This window comes from Geotrypetes seraphini, chromosome 5, assembly GCF_902459505.1.
Source record: "Geotrypetes seraphini chromosome 5, aGeoSer1.1, whole genome shotgun sequence".
NCBI lineage: Eukaryota > Metazoa > Chordata > Amphibia > Gymnophiona > Dermophiidae > Geotrypetes > Geotrypetes seraphini.
This window is the reverse complement of record NC_047088.1, coordinates 93493722-93515756: the sequence shown is the minus strand read 5'-3', so window position 1 is coordinate 93515756 and position 22035 is coordinate 93493722. Positions and strand designations below refer to the sequence as shown.

The 22035-nt window shown below is 42.0% G+C and overlaps 2 protein-coding genes across 3 annotated transcripts in view; one reads left to right on the top strand and one right to left on the bottom strand.

The window, feature by feature from the left end:
- The window catches only part of LOC117361014 (inactive serine/threonine-protein kinase TEX14-like), a 222892-nt gene extending 216434 nt beyond the window's left edge, over positions 1-6458 (bottom strand). For both annotated transcript variants that reach the window (XM_033945781.1, XM_033945780.1), the window contains exons 1-2: positions 6383-6458; positions 5592-5799 (exon numbers count right to left, since the gene is read on the bottom strand). The gene's annotated coding sequence lies outside the window, so the exon portion shown is untranslated. The remainder of the gene's footprint in view (positions 1-5591; positions 5800-6382) is intronic.
- LOC117361015 (V-set domain-containing T-cell activation inhibitor 1-like) lies at positions 6414-12483 on the top strand. The gene is made up of 3 exons (XM_033945782.1): positions 6414-6599; positions 7193-7525; positions 11486-12483. Exons 1-3 carry the CDS (start codon positions 6524-6526, stop codon positions 11653-11655), a joined length of 579 nt encoding a protein of 192 aa, XP_033801673.1. The 5' UTR covers positions 6414-6523; the 3' UTR covers positions 11656-12483.
- The last annotated feature ends 9552 nt before the right edge of the window (positions 12484-22035 follow it).

Genomic DNA, 22035 nt, shown 5'->3' with positions numbered 1-22035 from the left:
TAGGCAGAATATCAAATTTTAATAAATGATAACAAATGTGAAATGCAGAGATTTACTGAGGAAAGGTTATTTTATTTTTTATTCAACTTTCTATACTGTTCTCCCAAGAGAGCTCAGAACGGTTTATCTGAATTTATTTAGGTACGTAAGCATTTTTCCCTATCGATCCCGCTGGGCTCACAATCTATCTAATGTACCTAGGGCAATGGGGGGATTAAGTGACTTGCCAAGGGTCACAAGGAACAGTGTGGGTTATGAGGAAGCCAGAGCTACCAGGCTCCAGTCTAAACAGGGCACCACAGTATAGCAACTGAGGGTGTTAGAGGAGCAGTAATTCTCCAAAGCATGCACAGTAGGAACTGGAAGGGCTCAAAGGAGAAGGCCAAACACCATGGATAAGTGATTCACAAACCTGCCCTGTGGGACCCCCAACCAGTTAGATTTTCGGGATATCCACAATGAATAGATTTACATGCATTGCTTCCATTGCATGCACATTTCATTATGGATAACCTGAAAACCTGTGGGTGTGGGTCCCCTAGGACAGGTTTCAGAACCACTGCCATAGATAATTATGCATGAGGGAAAGGCAAGAGCAGTGGCAAAATGATTCAGATGTAAGAGAGTGAAGGGACAAACCTGGAAACTCCCTCATGAGCCAAAACAGAAGCAAGATAGTGGCGAGTACTATGAAATAGGAAATGACATAGGGACCTCCAGTGTGTGCCGCCATCTTGGGGTGTGTGGCCTAGGCAGAGTTGTGGTGCTACTTCTGTGACATCACCAAAAGGGGTGTGGCTTAGGACAGGAGTTGGGTCTAGCATCTCTCTCTCTGCTTTGTTTTGAAATTACAGTACTTTGGTCACTAATTCCACTCTACCTCACCCCTATCAGGTCCAGAATGTTCCCTTTTCAAACCTCTTTTCATGCTGGGGCTCCATTTGAGCAATAGTATCAGAAGCAAGCCTCAAAAATCCCCTATATCCCTGTGTTGTGAAAGACTGTCATGCCCCTTCCCATATGGCAGGGGTGTCAAAGTCCCTCCTCGAGGGCCGCAATCCAGTTGGGTTTTCAGGATTTCCCCAATGAATATGCATGAGATCTATTTGCATGCACTGCTTTCATTGTATGCTAATAGATCTCATGCAAATTCATTGGGGGAAATCCTGAAAACCTGACTGGATTGCGGCTCTAGAGGAGGGACTTTGACACCCCTGCCATATGGCAACAGGAAATGAACTTCAAAGGGTGTAGGAGAAAGACTTGAAGGCTCTGTGGGGCTCATTTTCTGTTTTAAATTCTACTGTTGCTACCTCACTGAAAAGGGACAAATCCAAACAAACGAGACTGTGGAAACTCATTTGCCCCAGTACTGGCTTCAGCACTGCAATTCTCACACACAACAATTTTACTTCTTATTTGGACTTCCAAGACGTTTTTCCTCATTTGTCAAAGACTGGTTTACTACATCTTGGATCCCTGAGGAAGGCATGCTTAGCCGAAACACGGCCCATGTAGGGTCCTCTTTTGATATATGTGGATTGAGTTTTTACTATTGTTATTGTTTTAATCAAGGAAATTTTGAATAAATTACAACCAAAGGTCCGTAAACATTGAGTTTCCGTAGTCTCGTTTGTTTAGATTTGTTCTTCTTTTCCTGTGGAAACTTGGGTCTTCTTGTTTTTGTTGTTCACTGAAAAGGAACCCAGCATAGATGCTTTGAGAAAGGAACTTGTTGGGCTGCGACAATGAGTGGGGAAGTAGGAAACAAAGTGGTGATGACAACTGCTGAGCGAGGCTTTAAATTGTAGATGGGCTGGGACTACCAGCATTTGGGGAGACATTGCCCCTTTTTATCCCCTCAAACAACTCCATTGACGATTGAAAGAAATTATAAACCTACGTTTTCTGTTATTAATTGTACAGAGGCCAGCATTCAGTGTTTCTCTCTGAAGGCCATTGCAAGCCTACAAAGGGGGGTGGGGGTTCTGAACAGAAAAAGGCAGATGGTTTTTGCTGAGTCTAGTGATTTATCATTGTATGTCAGAGGCAGCTTGTGCTAGGAGCTACCACAAATGTTTACTCTCTCCTAGAATAGGTGGTGCCAGAGGTTGCCGCTCATTAATGATAGACAATCTGATTCTAAGCACTCAGACTGTGGGCTCCAGTCAGCTCGTCAGGTCGGGCACCCACAATCAGTGCTCACAAAAATAATTTTTTTTTTTGTGAGGTAGTTCTCTAAAGTTTATTGAGCTGGGCATAGGTCAGGGCCGGACTTACTCTGGAAGGCCGAAGGACCACAATCTCATGGTTCAATCATACTCACTCAGCCCTCTATCCTCTTATTTAAAGGATTTAAACTGAGACCAATTGATAACTGGAACTTTTACTTGAACTTGATTGAAGAGTCAAACTAAACTAAACTAAAACTTAGCTTTGTATACCGGGTCTTCAACCAAAATGGAGCTCGGCTTAGTTAACAGTAACTAAAAGAAATACAAAAAGAGTAACGGTCAAAAAATATTAATGTGACTGATTTCCGAAGTGTTTGGCAAATAAAATAGTTTTTAAAGATTTGCGAAAAAGTCAATGTATAAACTATTTACAACTGGTTTTACAAACTGTTCAGGATAAAGTAACTTCAGAAACACCTCTGTTGTGTTCCCCAATCTCTTCATTCCAATCCTCCTTACACATGGTGAGCCACTCCTGAGTAGGGTATACCATATGGCTCCAGAAAAAGAAGGACGTTTGAGACATTCGGGTTTTTCTTCCATTGAAAGCAATAGAAGTAATATCCGGCGGTCTCAATCTGTCCTCTTTATTCTGGAATAATCAAAATAAGAAAACCCGAATTGTACTAGAACAGCACTAATATAGTGAACAGAAGAGTTCTATTTGATACTAGCTTGAGGCAGAAAAATGTGTACTAAACTAAACTAAGCCTTAGGTTTATATACCGCATCTTCTCCACTGAAGTGGAGCTCGACACGGTTTACAGAGTTTAAAAAATATGGGAAGAGAGAAGAGAAAGAGTTTACAAAGCATAAAAAGAGGGGATGTAATCAGGAGAAGAGATTATTATATGCTAGAGAAAAGCCAGGTTTTCAGTTGTTTTTGGAATAGTTGGAGGGAGTCCAGGTTCCGCAGCGGAATAGTGAGGTCGTTCCAGAGGCCGGTGATTTTGGAGAGGAGGGATCACCCAGTTTACCTGCGTGGAGGATGCCGTGTAGAGAGGGGAAGGATAGTTTATGTCTGTGGGCAGATCTGGTGGTAGTTGGTGTCGGGGCGAGGAAGGATAGAGGGATTAGGGGCGGAAGGATGCCGTGAATGATCTTGAAAGCCAGGCAGGAGCATTTGAAATGAATTCTGGAAAATACTGGGAGCCAGTGAAGATTGGTAAGTAGAGGGGAGACGTGGTCATATTTGCGTTTAGCAAAAATCAGCTTAGCCGCAGTGTTCTGGATAAGCTGGAGTCTGCGAAGACTTTTTTTCGTTAGGCCTAAGTAGATGGCGTTACAATAATCGAGTTTGGATAGGATGATGGATTGTACAAGGACGGTGTACTGCAACAATATATATGTATATAACACTAATATCAGTAATAATATAAAAATTTTTGTGATGAGAAGATCTCAGTGTGGATTAGTCAGTCAAATGAATGGAAACCGTTCCATCCTTCAATCCATGCGCATGTGGCAACCCAGCACACCACACCATCATAGAATCTTACTCGTGTGCAGTGAATCAAAATAACAGTGCACAAAAACACTAGTGATAAATCATACAAAATTATATAAAGTTGCAGTAACACATTAACTGACAACAAGGTAGAATAACTGCACAGTCTATCCAAAAAGCAGTAAAAAGACTTAACTTAAGTGGACAGCCTGCAAAAGCAGGAACTTCCCAAGCGAGTTTCACAAGGGGTCCAATTGCAGAAGCTGTACTCCAGGACACAAAGATGGTTCAACTGATTCAGTTTCGGAAATAATCCTTCTTCAGGAACCTGTCCTAAATGAACTTCCAAGAGAGAATGCCCAGATTAGAAATGGCAATTGGAGAGGCAGAACCCAGTCCCATTTGAACAAGGAAGGGGGCATGACATCATATCTAGGAAGTCAGAAACAAAAAACACAAAACAAAAAGGAAAACTAGAACCGGATCCCAAACTCATAAAATAGAATACCATTCCACACACTCATTCAAACCTGAGGGGAAAATTGCATTTAACTTGAATATCCAATACTGCTCACGATATTGAATATATCTTTTCTTATTGCCTACAAAATGAGGAGGTAAGGAGTCAATGATGAACCATCTAAGTTGTTCAAATGTGTGCTTTTTCTCCAAGCAGTGGGGGATCATGGGAGCTGTAGGTGTAGCTGTATGAAGTCCACTCTTGTGTTCAACTAAGCGTGTTTTTATGGTCCTAAAAGTACGTCCCACATAGATGAGTTGACAAGGACAAATGATGAAGTAAACAGCCCAAGCTGTAGTACAAGAAGTGTTATATTTAAGAGTGTATGTTTTGTTGGATTTGGGATTAGTCCAGCTTGTGCATGTCAAAGATGTATCACACATAACATGAGCCACAAGGCTGATGTCCCGTGTTATGATCTCCTTGAGATTGAGAATTGCTCTTCTTACAATTCAACAAATTACCAAGGTTCCTAGTTCTCTTGTATGCTCTACATGGACCTTTAATGAATGAGTCGTGGATGGAAAGTATATGCCAATGATGGCGTATACTGGCAGCCACATTGGCAGATTTGTCAGAATGAGTCAACACACAGACCTGCTTGTCCATAGGAGCTTTGGCTTGAGTTCGATGATTTATCATGAGTGTTTTTGTGCACTGTTATTTTGATTCACTACACACGAGTAAGATTTTATGATGGTGTGGTGTGCTGGGTTGCCAACCATGCACAGATTGCAGGTTTGAATGGTTTCCTTTCATTTGACTGAGTAATCCACACTGAGATCTTCTCATCACAAAAAATTTTTTTTTATTAATACTGATATTAGTGTTATATACATATATATATATTGTTGCAGTACACATTTTTCTGCCTCAAGCTATCTCTTTATTCTGGAACCATATGGTAACCCTACTTCAGGGTCCCACTCTCTCTCCTCAGCTCGGGAGTCTATGGGTCCGGTAACCCTAGGAAGAACAGGGCCAACAGAGATCTTATTAAAATCAGGATTTATTTCCAGTTCAGTAGCAGAATCCAGCATTTTTCTAATTGGACCTGCTCATTTGTTGTTGCTCAGTGTCTTGCCATCTAAAACAGTCACCAAGTGCCTCAAGGGTAGTTTACATGTGCAGGTTACAGACAATTCACACCAGCTTCCTTCATAGTATCTCCTCAAAATAATGCATCACTCATCCCTCCCAACCAGTTTTTACATAGCAGGAATCACCTCCAATAAGCTGAAGAGTTTTGTCTTCTTCTCTTTCTCTCAGCCATGTAACCAAATTATCAGCAATTATTTCTGCATGACTACTCTTTTTGCAGGAACAAAATGCTATAGATGTCTGCCTCCTGGCTCCAAACAAACTATGTAATGTTCCTCTTTCACCATACCTGGATACATTTTGCCATTCTCTTCTGCCTTTAACATAACCCTGGGATCATCATGACACCCATCAATGAAATGACATTCTGCTGCAGTTCCTCCTCAAACGGTATATGATTCTCGCCTCAGCCCTCTTCACCTTGTTGTGATCAATCACCAAAGCAATGTCTAAGTGGGTGATGAGTCCTGCATCAATCCAAGCAGCAGTAGCAACCTCTAATGTGTTAATATCAATAAGAGTAAATAAGTAAGATAAATTAATAACTGAGGCACAAAAGTCATTAATATGTAATGCAAACACCTAAAAACTATTATCAGAGCACTGAAACATATTTCATTAATTTGTGTATTTTTGCATAATTTCCTAGAAATTTCAGGTAGGTAAATAACATATTTCACAACATTTAAACTAGTTGTTGATTTTCCACATGAAATTGTTCCATTTTTCACGAGTGCTTTTTAAAATTATGATATCTCCAAAATTGACACACCCTGTTGAATAGTAACTGAATTCAGGATGGTATGTGATAAGGACAGAGAACCCTTGGTTTTAAGGAAATAAAAGTAAAACCAGATGTCGCAGGGAAAATTAGGCAGTCTTGATGGACCTGAGGGTTTTTATTAGTATAAGTTCTCTGTTTTTTTGCAAGTATTTTTGATGTTACTATAAACCCATCTTGACCTAGAGACTGTCATCCTCCAGGAGGGAAAGTAAACAAATGAATAAGCGAGAAAATGCTTATCTGTGAGAGGCAGTTGCAGGCGCTCCCATTCTCAGTAGACTCTGGAGAGTTCTTACCTCGTGATAAGCTTCAGAATGGGATCCAGGCCAGGGAGATGAGGTGGAATGGGTATCACGAGGAGTTCAATATATTCAAACAGCCTTAGTGTTCAAAGTACTCAACAGAAAAGAAAACAGACCCAGATCTAGTATAAGAGCATGAGACGTGGAATGAGAGAGATGGCAGTACAAGTGATGTTTGCAGCATTCTCCTTTCTTCTCATCAGAGTTTCCCGTAAGTTATCCCATTACCCTATTACTGGTACCAGCACTGAGAAACCCATCCCACCTCACCCTATTGATCATGTCACAGATTCAGCATGAATTTCACAGCCTGGGCCTCTTTTATGGCTCAAGCATGGCCTTCATAGCAATTCTATGAGAGGAATTTCTGTGGCATGGTGCTGATGGTGTGCACTCTGCTGCAGGAGATATTATTTTACTTTTGTATATTGCTGCAGCATGGACATTGTTTTATGAATCATAATGATTTTACTCATAATGAAAAGGCAAATAATTATTGCCTGCTTGCTCTTAATTATTTAATAACTCAACTATAACATGAATTTATATAATCAGAATAAAAATATACTGTATATTGTATAGATCATCAGTGATATACCATAACCTTGTAACTCATATGGTCTCTAGCTGCCATCATTTGGTCCATCTAATCAATCATTTTTATTTTTATTTTTTAAAAATTTTCAATTGCATATACTGTAAATAAGAACTGTGGATTTCGTTACTTGTGTATTCATTCTTTGACAGCTTTTGTGGACTGTTTCTTGCCGCTGGCTCTACTGATTGTGCATTTTGCTTATACAGTGTCCGAACTGCAGGTGACAGTCTCTGAATCCCCAGTGAAGGCCAATGTGGGGGATAACTTGCTGCTGACGTGTCACCTGGGAGTGGACCAGCCACCTGTGGACATGAGTCGGCTGATGATCCAGTGGTACCATCGTGGGAATCTGTTGGCTGAATATGATAACAAACTAGACATCCAGGATCCCAAGGTCCATATGTCTAAGGAAGAGCTCCAAAAAGGAAATGCTTCTTTATTGCTCTCCAACATCAAAGCAAATCAGGCCGGGAGCTATCGCTGTTATGTCTACTATGCAGCTGATACCCGCATGAAAGAGATTGTCCTGGAGGTAGCAGGTAAATCCAGATTTCCTGAAGCATTCTCTAGAGTACTACCTTCAGGGAAATGCTGGGACTACAGTGCTTGTAGAGAATGACACGGAACAAATTTTCCCCATGCCTGCAGGAACTCATTTTCCCTTCCCGGTGAGTTTTTTTCCTGTATCCTTCCCCATTCCTGCAAACTCTGTCCTCATCTGCACAAGCCTCACTTTAAAATCATAAGTGTTCAAAGCTTGTTTGGTTAAGGCAGAGCTTACAGGAATAGGGCAGGGTCAGGGACAGCGACAAGACTCGCGGGGATGGGATGGGGAAATTGAATTTCTGTGGGGACAGGGAAAAATTTGTCCCCATGTCATTCTCTACTTGTAACCTCTCTCTCTCCAATCTCTACTCCTGCTGCAATGATAATTCCTAGATCAATGTTTCTCAAACTAATTTAGGAAATTGAAAGACTGGGCATTCAAATGTCAGATTAAATTTAATGTGGCCAAGTGCAAAGGGATGCACATAATCCAAAGCAGAGCTACCTGTTCTAGGTTCCACATTAGGAGTCACTACTCAGGAAAAAAAAATCTTGGTGTCATTGTGGATAATATGTTGAAATCATAAGCTCAGTGTGCAGCAAGTTCAAGTTCAAGTTCAAGTTCAAGTTCACGTTTATTTGATTAATCGCCTATATAAGAAATTCTAAGCGATGTACAGTTAAAACAAATTAAGGGAAGACTAACTGTCTAATTATTAAAAAGTTAAAAAGCATAGAACAAAATTGTTAACAGCTTATATAAAAAGGAAACAAGTTTAAATAAAAAACATATATCTCATTAAAAGCAAATAAAACAATAGTAACCTGCAATTTAGGGATAAAACTATACATTTAGTTTTATGACCGACATGACTGAGAGGAAAGGAGGGAAAAGTTACAATTTTTACTCTAATAGAAGTGAAAAACATGTAATGGAAAAAACAAAAGGATGGGGAAAAGAAGAAAGAAAAATCAAGAGACTAACTAATTAGTCGGAAAATGCGTCGTTGAATAAAAAAGTCTTTAATTGTTTTTTAAAAGAGATAAGATCTTTGTCCTATCTAATAAATAGAGGCAGAGTGTTCCAGAGTTGGGGGGCTAAAACAGAGAACATATCGTTTCTCCTTGTTCCCACTATTTTTAGAGAGGGAATCGATAATAAATCTTGTTGTGAAGATCGAAGGGGTCGAGTTGAATGAGCAGCAGCCAAAAAAGCAATCAGAATGTTAGGGATTATTGGGAAAGGAATAGAAAATAAAAGAAAGACTATTATAATGCCTCTGTATCGTTCCATGAGGTGACCTCAATTTCAGTATTGTGTGCAATACTGGTTGACGTATCTCAAAAAAAGATATAGCGGAATTTGAAAAGATTCAAACAAGAGTGACCAAAATAATTAAGGGGATGGGATTCCTCTCAAATGAGGAAAGACTTAAGATGCTAGGGCTCTTCAGCTTGGAAAAGAGACTGCTAAAGAGTGCTATGATATAGGTCCATAAAATTCAGAGTGGAGCAGAACAGGTAAATTTGAATCAAGTACAAAGATGAGGGGATATTCCATGAAGTTACGCTGTAATACTTTAAAAACAAACAGGAGAAAATATTTTTAACTCAATGAATAGCTAAGCCCTAGAACTTGTTGCCAGAGGACATGGAAAAAACAATTAGCATACCATATCTGGGTTTAAAAAAAGTTTTGATAACTTTCTGGAGGAAAAGCCCATAATCTGATTTTAACGTATGCTCAGGGACAGCGTCTCCTTATCCCTAGGGTCAGTAGCATGGAATCTTGCTACTATTTGGGATTCTGCTAGGTACTTGTGACCTGAATTAGCCACTGTTAAAAGCAGGAGGCTAGATGAACCTTCAGTCTGACCCAGTATGTTTAATCTTGAAATGGAGGTAACACATGCAAACTTATCTCATGTACAGTATATTAATTGTGTTTATCCTGAAAAGCTGCCTGGATCTTGAGAGCATTGTCCTACAGTACATAATTCCCTGTAGCATCTTCTGCTGAGAGAGTCTGGGAATTCAATAGCTGTGTGAGCCAGTGCTCCTGTTGAATTTATTTATTGGGATATATTAACCACCTTTTATGATGAGATTCACCCAAGATAGTTTACAATGACTAGTAGTCAGGTACTTTAAGCATTTTCCCTATCTGGCCCAGTGAAGTCACAATCTAACTACGGTACCTGGGGCAATGGAAGGTTACGTGACTTGCCCAGGGTCATATGGATCAGTGCTGAGATTGAATCCACAACCTCAGGGTGTTGAGGCAGCAGTTCTAACCACCATGTCACTCTTCCACTCCCTACCAGGCCTACTCCTGAAAGAAACTGGGATGGTAAAAAAAAGGTGAGCTGCTACTAGAGAATGACACGAGGACAAATTTTTCCCTGTCCCTGTAGGAACTAATTTTCCCATCCCCGCAAGTTCTTTTCCTGTCCCTGCCCCATTCCTACAAGGGGAAAAATTTGTCCCCGTGTCATTCTCTAGCTGCTACCTCAGTAAGTAGAGCTGCCTGTGGCCAACCAGTAATTATTTGTGTCATTATTCTGGTAACATGTGGATAATATCGGGAAGGTCTGTGAGCCAAGCTGGTATTTGTCTAGAGACTGGTGCCAGTATACAGCAATTAGAATGGGAAAAAGTTGTCCTATGTGGATTCATACAGATAATAGTGCTGAATATTGCCATTATTCCATTATTGTAGTATCTGGTGCTCTTTTTAGAGAAATTAAATTAATGTTTAATAAAAATTTTGTGAAATGTGGTTTAGAAATGAAGTTCAATAATAAGTAGCCTGGAGCTATAGTAACACACATGAGTTGGAAGTCTCTCTGATATTATTGCTCATTGAATTGATCATTGCTATTCAAAGCTAAGTTCCACATTTACAATGTTTACAGAATATTTATAATATTTATTGTTTTAATATGATAACACATTGAATCAGGTTGGAGGTGGTGATTGATCTGTGATTGAAAATACTTCCCCCCCCCCCCGAATGGACCCGCTTAGGCTGCCCTATAGTGAGTTGGGGTATGAATTTCTGAGGTCTCACCATAAAGAAGTCTCATATTTTGAGTGAAGGCTCAGTCTTACCATTTTTTTCAGCATTTAATAAACAATGAATTTTGATTTTTGATATTAAAAACTTCACCACACATTTTTATAGCTTATCAGTTTTGATTTTTCAGTGGGGATTGTGTCATTTTTTTTATTTCATTTTTATGTATACCATCCAGATATTGTCAGTGTTCAGCACCATACCTGGGACAAACAGGTGGGAGTACTACGGAGTTATGCTCAATCGATAGATACTCCAGGGAAGAAGGGTCCTTGAGTAGGTAATACCCAGATATTGGCTGGTGTTGAATCTGGGTATAAGTTTTAATGCCAGTGGCAGCCAGTGTGAGGCAGCAGAGACAGCCGACCAGCAGGTACGCTTGCTGGCAGCAATATGCCACCCATGAGAATGTCGAGGCCACCGGCTCAGTTCGTGTTTATATTCCAGTAGGATCCCCATCGTCCCTGTTCCTACTGGCAATTTGTGGGGCAGCCCATGGCCCCTGTGACACCCCCCTTCGCCCATTCTGACACCTATGAAGAGGGATACAATGGGATGAAAAGGTAGAGAGGGTAGGGGCTGCAGAGGGAATGAGAAACAGATATAGTGTATTAGAAGTTGGAAGTGATTAGGACCTAAACATAGCTTCGAAAAAAATGGGCTTTGAGCCTGAATTTGAATACTGCCAGAGATGGAGCATGGCGTACTGACTGATTCAGCAGATTGTAGCGGAGAAGGGTGCCTGCAGACAAGAGAGATTTACTCAAAGAACAGAGGTCCCAAGGCGAGATGTAGGGACTATTTCTTACAGTGCCTTCTACTGGGAAAGGCTGAAATTACAGGAAATTATTTTAAAATTTCTCTTTCCTTTTTGCAGATCCAACAAAAGTACAGGAGGAGGAAGAAGACGAGCAAGAGATCTGTCCGAAAGGCTCCAGCCCTCTGGTTTTGAACAAGGTTGATGAAATGATCTCAGATTTCTATAAAATCCATGGCAAACTGAGAAGCCTCACCCGCAAAGTGCAGAAATGTCTTTGCAGCCAGTAACTTAAAAGGAGACCCGATTATGAAACCAGGGGAAGAAAATGTGCCTCAGTGAGCACAAGAAGCAGTGAACAGAATAAAAAGAGCTTTTGCTTAGTAATTCATTTCTATTCTTCTTTAAATTTCATTTTGTTGTCTGTTTCCATGTCAATTGAAACCAAAAGCAGACCCCTGACAGCTGAAGGAAAGTGAGATGAATAAATTCACAGGCTGCATGTTTAGCAAAAGTTATTAACTATGGCCCTAATGCTCAAAACTCCAGCGCTAAAGAATACCAAAACAGAGCCCTCCAATGCTCAAATGAAATTATATTCAAATTATATGCATGCAGAAAGCAAGGATGAGGAATATGCCTTTTTCATACCCACAAAAATTTAACAGTAAGCTCAGGTAAACCCGGAAGTGTATGCACACATTGGCACTACTCTTCTCTGAGCATTGGGGGTGGGGGTTTGACCTAATTAATTATCGTTTGACTACATTTGAATATGATTTGTGGCCATTTGCGCACGTCGTTCTCCATGCTAGTGCCCGCTGGACATCCTGCACACATTAACACTGGTGCTAGTCTGAGGCTAATTGCCTCTAGCACCAGGGCTAAGTTTTCAGCATTAGGGCTCATGAGTATAGCATTGGCTTCACATCACTTCATCTCTAGGCGGGAAGGGGCTGCTGACAGTGTGAAGAGCTAGTAATGGATAAGAAATGTGTTAGTTTTAAGGCTGAGGGTTTCATGTAACAGCTTGGGTACAAGGAGTTAGAATATTCAGCAGGAAATCTGACACAACATATATTTTTTTAAAACAAATAAATAAGCTGGCAAATGCAAAATTAGCGGTGTGACAGTGGGTTCTTTCTCCTTCTTCCACTGGCAGACACAAGCATATCTGTTAGGGAATTGGGGAAAGGTGTGAAGTGTGTCTCCATAGATGGCAGGGGATATGTGTGGGGGAATGTATGTGTTGGAGTTATATGTGGGGTATGGCCATGTGGGAATATATGTGACGAGATATATGGTGGTATGTAGTTGCATATGCTGTGTTTGAAGGAGTGCTTTCAGTGTGTTTATGAAGGCTGAATTTGGGGAAACGTGTGGATGAATGGAGGGTATGGGGGGGATGGGTAATATGGGGGATGCATATGGTGCAGTTGGGATGTTGGGAGTGTACATACTGAGATTTATGTATTGTGGGCCTAGCATAAATTGTGTACATATGAAGTTATAGGGATGTGAGTGTGTGTGTTGTGGGATGTATGGGGGGTGTTAGGGGGGTTTGTGTGGGAAGTATGTATGAGATAATCATTTTTGGGGGATATGGGGGGATGAGTATGGATGGTTGTATATATTTGAGGACATGCGGGAATGTGTGGGTATATATTGAAGTGTGGAGGAAGTGTATGAGACTGGGATATATATCTGTGGGTGTGGAATGTATGGTTGTGGATGTGTGAGGAATGGATAGGAGCTATATAAGTGAGTGTGAGGTTTGGAATGTGTGTTCAAGCAAATATGAGTACAGAAATATAGACAACTGTGCTCTTTGGCAAAATGGCAGCTGAAAATGTTTCCCATTTATATTCTGCTAAAAATAGAAACAGAGAATAGGATTAAATGGGCAGTCCTCTCAATGGAGAAGGGTAGAGAGTGGGGTTTCCCAGGCGTCTGTCCTGGGACCACTGCTTTTTAACATATTTATTTATTTATTTAGCCCATCCTCCCAAAGGAGCTCAGAAGGGTTACAAATCATGCATTCAAAGCATTTTCCCCTCTCTGGCCCAGTGGGCTCATTCTATCTAATATGCCTGGGGCAGTAGAGGATTAAGTGACTTGCCCAGGGTTACAAGGAGCAGCGCCAGGTTTAAACTCACAACCTCAGGATGCTGAGGCTGTAGCTCTAACCACTATGAGTGAGGTGTTTAAGAGGCCCTTTTACTAAGACGTTCCAAAAAGTGCCCACACTATCTGTAGGGAGAGCTGGAGCATGCAAAAAACTTTGAGTAAGATGGTGGACACGATGGCTCTGGGGGATCCTTGATAAAGCAAATTGTTGCGAAACATGTCGGATCATGTGACCCAGTAGCATGATAAGCTAAGTATACAACTTATTTGAACATTTTTAAATAAAATAATCTCAAGGAAACTTCTAAAATGAGCACGGTGGATAAAAAAGTTTAGTTAAATAATTGCAAAAAAAAGAATGTGAGCCAATGAGGAATGAAAACACCGGTATTCCCAAAGATATTGAACACTACTACAGGTGGAGGAGGTGTACCTGAGGCCACATTTTGTTACATTTGAAATATATGAGAGTATGTTTAACAATTTGTAATTCTACGGAGGGGAAACGCTGGATATTTTGGAGGTTGGGTAAAGTATTGGAGAGTTGTGTTATATGATTCCCAACCATAAATGAAACCGATTTAAATAGTGGCATCTTTAGTGTGAGTACACACTATCTGTAGGGCAGAGCTTTCCCATGAACTGAGGCCACTTTTAGCATGACTGTAAAATGGCCAAATTTTCCATTTTGCCTATTAATGGCTATGCACTAATTTCCCATTTATTACATGGCCATTAGCACAGGAGCATTTACTTTTTAGTTAGGGCTCCTGAACTAACCACACGTTAATCGGTTGGTGCGCACCAATGTAACTGTGGTAACTGGTTAACGCAGAACACACCTAGTCTCTTCCCCTAAAGGTACTCCAGCGCTAAAATATAAAATCTAGTTTTTAGTGCATGGAAAGCATGCACCTACATGCATCCTACGGTAGTGCTTCTTAGGCTGTAGTGAGCACGCATTACTAATCGCAGCTTAGTAAAAGTACCTCTTTCTTCGCTGACAACACAAAGTTATTCAAAGTTGTTAAATCACAAGAGGATTGTGAAAAAATTGCAAAAGGACCTCACGAAACTGGGAGACTCGGCATCCAAAGGGTAGATGACATTTAATATGAGCAAGTCAAAATGATGCAAGTAGGAAGAAGGAATCCAAGCTATAGTTATGTCATGCAAGGTTCCACATTAGGAGTCACTGCCCAGCAAAAGGATCTCAAGCACACAGGGCTGGATTCTCAAAAAAGCTGCCAAACATTAGGTGCCCCAAACAGACCGAGGATTTTAAATTACAGTCCACTTGAGGAGGCAATACTTTCAAAATAGAACATGAGAACATAAGAAGTTGCCTCCGCTGGGTCAGACCAGAGGTCCATCGTGCCCAGCAGTCCGCTCCCACGGCGGCCCATCAGGTGATCCTTGTCCAAATCATTTTGTTCCCCTTGTCCTTCTATCTATACCCTATCATAACCTATCTCTACCTCTATCTATATCCCTCAATCCCCGTATCCTTCAAGAATTTATCCAATCCTTCTTTGAAACCCAGTAGTGAACATTAGGTGCCGGCAGGTGCCTAGATCATGCCTGCCGGCACCTTGGTTTTAAGTGGCATGATAATTGATTGCGCCATTAAAAACCAATTAAAAATGGGTTTAAACAAATTAGGCAGTGCTTGGCGCCCACTGGGACCAGTGCTTGAGTTCATGGCTTCTAGTGGGCATGTTTAGGGGTGGCATTGTGCATCAGTGTCACTAGGTGCTACTGGCCACGATACTACAAGGACCCTAGGCGCCAGAAATATAGGCCTGTAAAACCCTGGTCTACATTTCTGGTGCCTAGGGTCCTTGATAGCCTCGATTCTGTAAGTGGCGCTGATCTTCAAGAAAGTTCCGAGGGGAGATCTGGGAAACTACAAACCAGTGAGTCTGACCTCGGTACTGGGAAAGATGGTAGAGGCACTGATAAAGGACCGCATCATTGACCACCTTGACAGACACGATCTGATGAGGACCAGCCAGCATGGCTTCAGCAAAGGAAGATCTTGCTTGATGAACTTGCTGTGCTTTTTCGAGGGAGTCAACAGGCAGATAGACAAGGGTGACCTAGTCGCCATTGTATATCTGGATTTTCAGAAGGCATTTGACAATATCCTGCATGAACGACTACTTTGAAAAATTGCGAGCCATGGAATCGAGGGTGAAATACTCACTTGGATTAAAAACTGGTTGGCGGATAGGAAACAGAGAGTGGGGGTAAATGGACAATGCTCAGATTGGAAAAGCGTCACCAGTGGAGTGACTCACGATTTGGTGCTTGGGCCTGTGCTCTTCAACATACTTATAAATGACCTGGAAATTGGAACGACGAGTGAGGTGATTAAATTTGCAGACAATATGAAGTTATTCAGAGTAGTGAAGACGCAGAAGAATTGCGAAGACCTGCAACGTGACATAAACACGCTCGACAAAATGGGTCGTGACATGGCAAATGAGGTTTAATGTGGATAAGTGTAAGGTGATGCATGTTGGTAAAAAAAAACTTGTACAAGATGTCCGGTGTAGTACTCAGAGAAACCTCCCAGGAAAGAGACTTGGGAGTACTAGTCGACAAGTCGATGAAGCTGTCCGTGCAATACACGGCGGCAGCGAAAAGGGTGAGCAGGATGCTAGGAATGATTAAGAAGGGGATCACAAACAGATCGGAGAAGGTTATCATGCTGCTGTACTGGGCCATGGAACGCCCCCATCTGAAATACTGCATCCAGCACTGGTCGCCATACTTGAGGAAGGACACAGAGAAGAGCGACTAAAATGGTTAAAAGGCTGGAGGAGTTGCCGTACAGTGAGAGATTAGAGAAACTGGGCCTCTTCTTCCTTGAAAAGAGGAGACTGAGAGGGGACATGATAGAAACATTCAAGATAATGAAGGGAATAGATTTAGTAGATAAAGACAGGTTGTTCACCCTCTCCAAGGTAGAGAGAACGAGAGTACACTCTCTAATGTTAAAAGGAGATTCCGTACAAACGTAAGGAAGTTCTTCTTCACCCAGAGAGTGGTAGACAACTGGAATGCTCTTCTGGAGTCTGTTATAAGGGAAAACACCCTCCAGGGATTCAAGACAAGGTTGGACGAGTTCCTGCTGAACCGGAATGAACTCAGGTAGGGCTGGTCTCGGTTAGGGCATTGGTCTTTGACTTAAGGGCTGCCGTGGGAGCAGACTGCTGGGCACGACGGACCACTGGTCTGACCCAGAAGCGGCAATTCTTATGTTCTTATGTTCTGTGATTTTCTAGGCACTGTGTCAGATGTCACTTACAGAATCAGCCCCACAGTGTGGGCACCAGTAGCGTAGTAAGTGGTAGGCAGGGGGGCGGTCCGCCCCAGGCGCCAGCCCCCTCCTCCTCTTCAACCCTTCCCACTCCTCCCCCTGCCGCATGTGCACCCCCTTCCCTTCCCCCGTATCTCTAGTTGTTCACCGCCGTAAGCAACAACTTCAGCGTGCTCCATGCGATCGCATCGGCTCACTTCTAGGTGCCGCACATAGGAAGTGATGTCAGACGGAGAGCCGATGCAGTCGTGAGGAACACGTTGAAGTTGCAGCACCCCCTCCTCCTCTCCACCCTGCCTCTTCCCACTCCTCCCCCCTCCCCGCCATGGGCACACACCCCTTCCTTTCTCCCGTACCTCTAGTTGCTCACTGCTGCAAGCAACAACATCAATGTGCTCCTCACGACCGCATTGGCTTCCACTGATGTCACTTCTGGGTGCCGTGCATAGGAAGTGAGGTCAGAGGGAGAGCCAAGGTCACGAGGAGCATGTTGTTGTTGCTTGCAATGGTGAACTAGAGTTATGGGGGAAAGGAAGAGGTCGTGCAAGGCAGGGGGGGCTAAGGAAGGAGCGGGAGGTGGAGATGAGGATGGGGAGGGGCACTACTGCCCCGTGCACCTTTCACCCTCGCTACACCACTGGTGGGCATCAATTTTTCTCGTCTCCCCAGGCAGATTTTTGCAGATGTTTCTCCTAGTCTTTGCCTCATCCCTTTGTAACTGGTACTGTAGTAATCTGGATGAAGTCTGTTCAAATGGTACTTTAATGAATCTGATTTAATTTGTAATCTTTGCAGAATCCATAGTACAAATAAGCAGTCTAGGTGTTTACTACCTGGAAGGCTACAGTACCTGTAGAGCTTAGCAAAGATTCCTTCTTCATCCTTAACGTGACCATTTATTTTTTTTCTCAAAATGGGACAGGACCCTATCCCTGGACCCTCCCTGGACCCCATTAAATATAGTGCAAAATAAAGACAGCAGATATAAATTCTCAAAACTGACACATTTAATCACTAAATTGAAAATAAATAATTTTTCCTACCTTTGTTGTCTGGTGATTTCATGAGTCTCTGGTTTCACTTACTTCTGACTGTGCATCATTTCTTTCTTTCTTTTCTCTCTTCCTTCACCCTCCCCCACACACACACTTAAGCAGCTGCTGCCACTGCCGATTTCTTCAAGCCGATGCAGCAACAAGTATGTGCAGCCGTGACTACACAATTGGCTGACCCGGAACTTCCTCTCTGATGTAAGAATTGACATCAGGGGAGGCTTGTGCAGTTGCAACTGCACCCACCTGATCTGTGCTGATCCGAGCTGCGCTGTGTTGATCTGAGCTGCATCGGAGAAATCCCAGGCTCTGGATCACCTGTCCCGTTGTCCCCATGTACAGCTTCGGGACGCTCTCTCTGAAAATGGGACATATCGGTAACCCGAAGCTGTGCAACTGCACCCATCTGATCTGTGCTGATCCGAGCTGCGCTGTGTTGATCTGAGCTGTATTGGAGAAATCCCAGGCTCCGGATCGCCTGTCCCATTGTCCCCACGCGCAGCTTCAGGATGCTTTCTCTGAAAACGAGATATATCGGTATCCCGAAGCTGTGCGTGGAGACAACAGGACAGGCGATCTGAAAATGGGACGTATGGTGACATTATGCACCCTACTTCTTACGTGGAGGAGAGTGTGGCACAGTGGTTAAAGCTACAGCCTCAGCACCCTGAGGTTGTGGGTTCAAATCCTGTGTTGCTCCTTGTGGCCCTGGGCAAGTCACTTAATCCTCCACTGTCCCAGGTACATTAGATAGTGAGTACACAGGACAGATAGGGAAAATGCTTTAAGTACCTGTATGTAAACCACTTTGAATGTGGTTGGAAAACTACAAAAAAAAGGTAGTATACAAGTCCCAATCCCCCCCCCCCAATTTGTCAATAATGTACTTTTTATTAAAGGAGGATCATGGGGAGGGAGAGCCCTGCATAATGATCTTTTCAAAATGAGCTCACAGTGTAATTATATTCTTCCCTTAGGTGTCATCAATGATGATATGTGTTTTGTTTTTATATAAATTTATTCTTTTGTTACATCATATAACGAATACAGGAAGTACGAAAATTCAAAATAAAATAATTACCAACCATTTTTAATTATCCAGTCCAAATTATTGGGACTGATTTATCAATTATGATATGTTGAAACCCTCTCAGTGTGCAGCAGTGGGTAAGAAAGCAAATAGAATGTTAGGAATTAGGAAAGGAATGGAAAACAAAGCTGAGAATATTATAATGCCTATGTATCGCTTCACAGTGCGACCACACCTCAAATACTATGTGCAGTTCTGGTTGCTGCATCTCAAAAAAGATATGGTAGAATTAGAAAAGGTACAGAGAAGGGTGACAAAAATGATTAAGGGGATGGGATGATTTTCCTATGAGGAAAGGCTAAGGTAGCTAGGGCTCTTCAGCATGAAGAAGAGACCGCTCAGAGGAGATATGATAGAAGTTTATAAAATACTGAGTGGGAGTGGAATGGGTAGATGTGAATTGTTTGTCTACTCTTTATACACATACAAGAACTAGAGGGCATGCAATGAAGCTACTAAGTAGTAAATTTAAAATAAACCAGGGAAAATATTTCTTCACTCCACGTGTAATTAAACTCTGGAATTTGTTGTCAGATAATATGGTGAAAGTAGTTAGCTTAGCAAGGTTTAAAAATAATTTGGACAGTTTCCTAAAAGAAAAAAATCAGTAAGTTATTATTAACATGGACTTGGGAAAATGCACTGCTGAATTTCTAGCATGAGCATCATAAAATCTGTTTTATGTGGAATGTTGCCAGGTATTTGAACCTGGATTAGCCGCTGATGGAAACAGGATGCTGGGTTTGATGGACCTTTGCTGTGGCCCAGTATGGCAATGCTTATGTTCTTATGGCATGGGAACACTGCTGCTACAAGGTGACCCAGAGCAGAGAAGAGGAAGGACATTGTGTCATATGGATTCCTGTCAGCATGCTTCATGCTCTGGTCTAGGCATACTACTATTATTACTATGCTGAAAGGCGTATGCAGTGCTGTACATTTAACATTTAGTAGATGGTCCCTGCTCAGAAGAGCTTACAATCTAATACATGAGAACTTCTGAGTCATTTCATTTATTAACTTAATATATCACCCATCATAACAAACATATAAATGGTTTACAATAGTCATTTTAAAATTATATCATACAGTAAGTTATTATGGAGAGGGGGAAGAAATGAATTTTTTTAAACTTCTTTTTGTATCCCACCGTTTCCAATTCTCATTCTCACTCCCACTCCCTCTCCCATACCATCATCCACACTCTCACACACAATCTGTCTGCCTCTCCACCTCCAGGGATGATCCCAACACCTCTGAGCAACTCTGACACCCTCCCCCCCTCATCCCACCCAAATCACAGATCCATGACTGTGCTTCACTATGGGGCTCATTTTCAAAGTAGAAAAACATCTAAAAAGTGGCATAAAGGGTCAGATGGATGGGATTTTTCTTGCCAAAAGTTCCAAATCATTACTTTCAAATCCATTTTGTAGATAGTTTTCTATGCTGCTCACCTGCTGTGCATCTAACTCTCAAGAGGGCCTTTTGGGGGTCATGCTTTGGGCAGGACTAGTCCAGGCCATGATATGGATGTTTTCCTACAATATTGAAATACTGTAGAAAATGCCCAGGGCAAAAAGTGGACATCTGAGGCTAGATGGGAATAAGTGCCAAAAAGATGTTGACCATTGGAGTTGACCATTGGAGAGATTAATGCATGACCCCACCTTATTCCCACCCCTAAATATGTAAAATAAACAATACATACCAGCCTATATGACAGCTTTGGGTGTTATGGCCAGTCTTATTAGACTAACAAGCAGGTTCCTGGAGTAGCCCAATGATTGGTGCAGTGGACTATAGAGATTGGGACCCACATGAGTCCTCTAAAACCCACCCAAAACCTACTGTACCTACATATAGGTGACACCTGCAGGCATAAGGACTATTATTGTGGTTTGGAGGGATACACTAGGTTTTGGAGGGCTCACCATACAATATAAGGGGGCTATGATGAGATGTGTACCTGGGAGTTTTTATGTGAAGTTCATTGCAGTGCTCCCTAGAGTGCCCCACTGCTCTGCTGGGATGTCTGTGTGGCCAGTCTAAGAAAAATGCTGGTCCTTCCTATATCCCAATGACTTATTTGTGTTCAAAAAATAAATGCATAGAGTGCAAATAACATCTAAGAAATTTATATTTTCAAAACAAAAAGATAGACGTTTTCCTGGTTTGAAAACGTTTGCTACTAGATTTTTGAACATTTTCCGCAAAACATCCAAACTTGGATTTAGATGTCATATTAAAAATGCCCTTCCATATTTCTTCCTTCCTGCTGAGTCCCAAATCCAGAGATCATATAGAGCTGCAGGCAGACTGGCTTCTGTCTGCATGTTGCCACAGAGGGAGAAAGGCTGAAGTTAGAGTGACACCAGAGCAGAAAAAAGTTGTTTTGCTCCCTTTTTCAGTCCCTTCCCTTCTATTCCTTGCACTTTGTCTGAAGGTAGGGTTAACAGACGCCCGGATTTCCCCAGGGGGCATGACAGGGCGGGGATGGGTGAAACTGGGTAGACCGGGGGAGGAGGGGGCAGGTCTAGGGGTCTGTATTTTCCATTTTTAAAGCAATCGTTTCATTGCTGCTATTCTTCCTCGCACAGGCTAAGTTTTTGTTTGCGGCTCATTTTGATACCTTATCCATCTGGGACCCCTGAAGAAGGCGTGTTTACCGAAACACGGACCATGTCGGGTCCTTTGGTTTGGTTCAAGGTGGTAATATTAACCGCATTCATAAATTCTATTCCAATAAATTTAGCCTGCATCTTTGTACATTTGTCTACAGTTCTCTTTGTTTTGATCTCTTTGGGGCACACAGTTTGAGAGACACTGGGTTAGAGTGATAGGGTAATGGCTAAGGCCTTAGTGTAAGGGTGCCACCTGCCTCCATGCCATAAGAAACAAGTAAATCCTAGCCTATTGCATACATAGACTTGTAGTCTTGAGAACCTTAATAGGACAATCAGAACTACAAGTCTTTGCTTGTTAGGGTAAAACCAGGACTGGCTTAGCCTGTTTTATGATGGAGAGTCAGGTGGCAACTCTACCTGAGGGAAAAGGCTAGAGCAGTGGTTCCCAA

What these genes read in the sequence shown, in the direction of transcription:
- LOC117361015 (XM_033945782.1), top strand. Translation starts at nt 6,524, where the DNA reads ATGAGACGTGGAATGAGAGAGATGGCAGTACAAGTGATGTTTGCAGCA. An exon ending in TCTTCTCATCAGAGTTTCCC is followed by an intron (nt 6,600 to 7,192) that starts GTAAGTTATCCC and finishes TTGCTTATACAG; the next exon opens with TGTCCGAACTGCAGGTGACA. An exon ending in GATTGTCCTGGAGGTAGCAG is followed by an intron (nt 7,526 to 11,485) that starts GTAAATCCAGAT and finishes TCCTTTTTGCAG; the next exon opens with ATCCAACAAAAGTACAGGAG.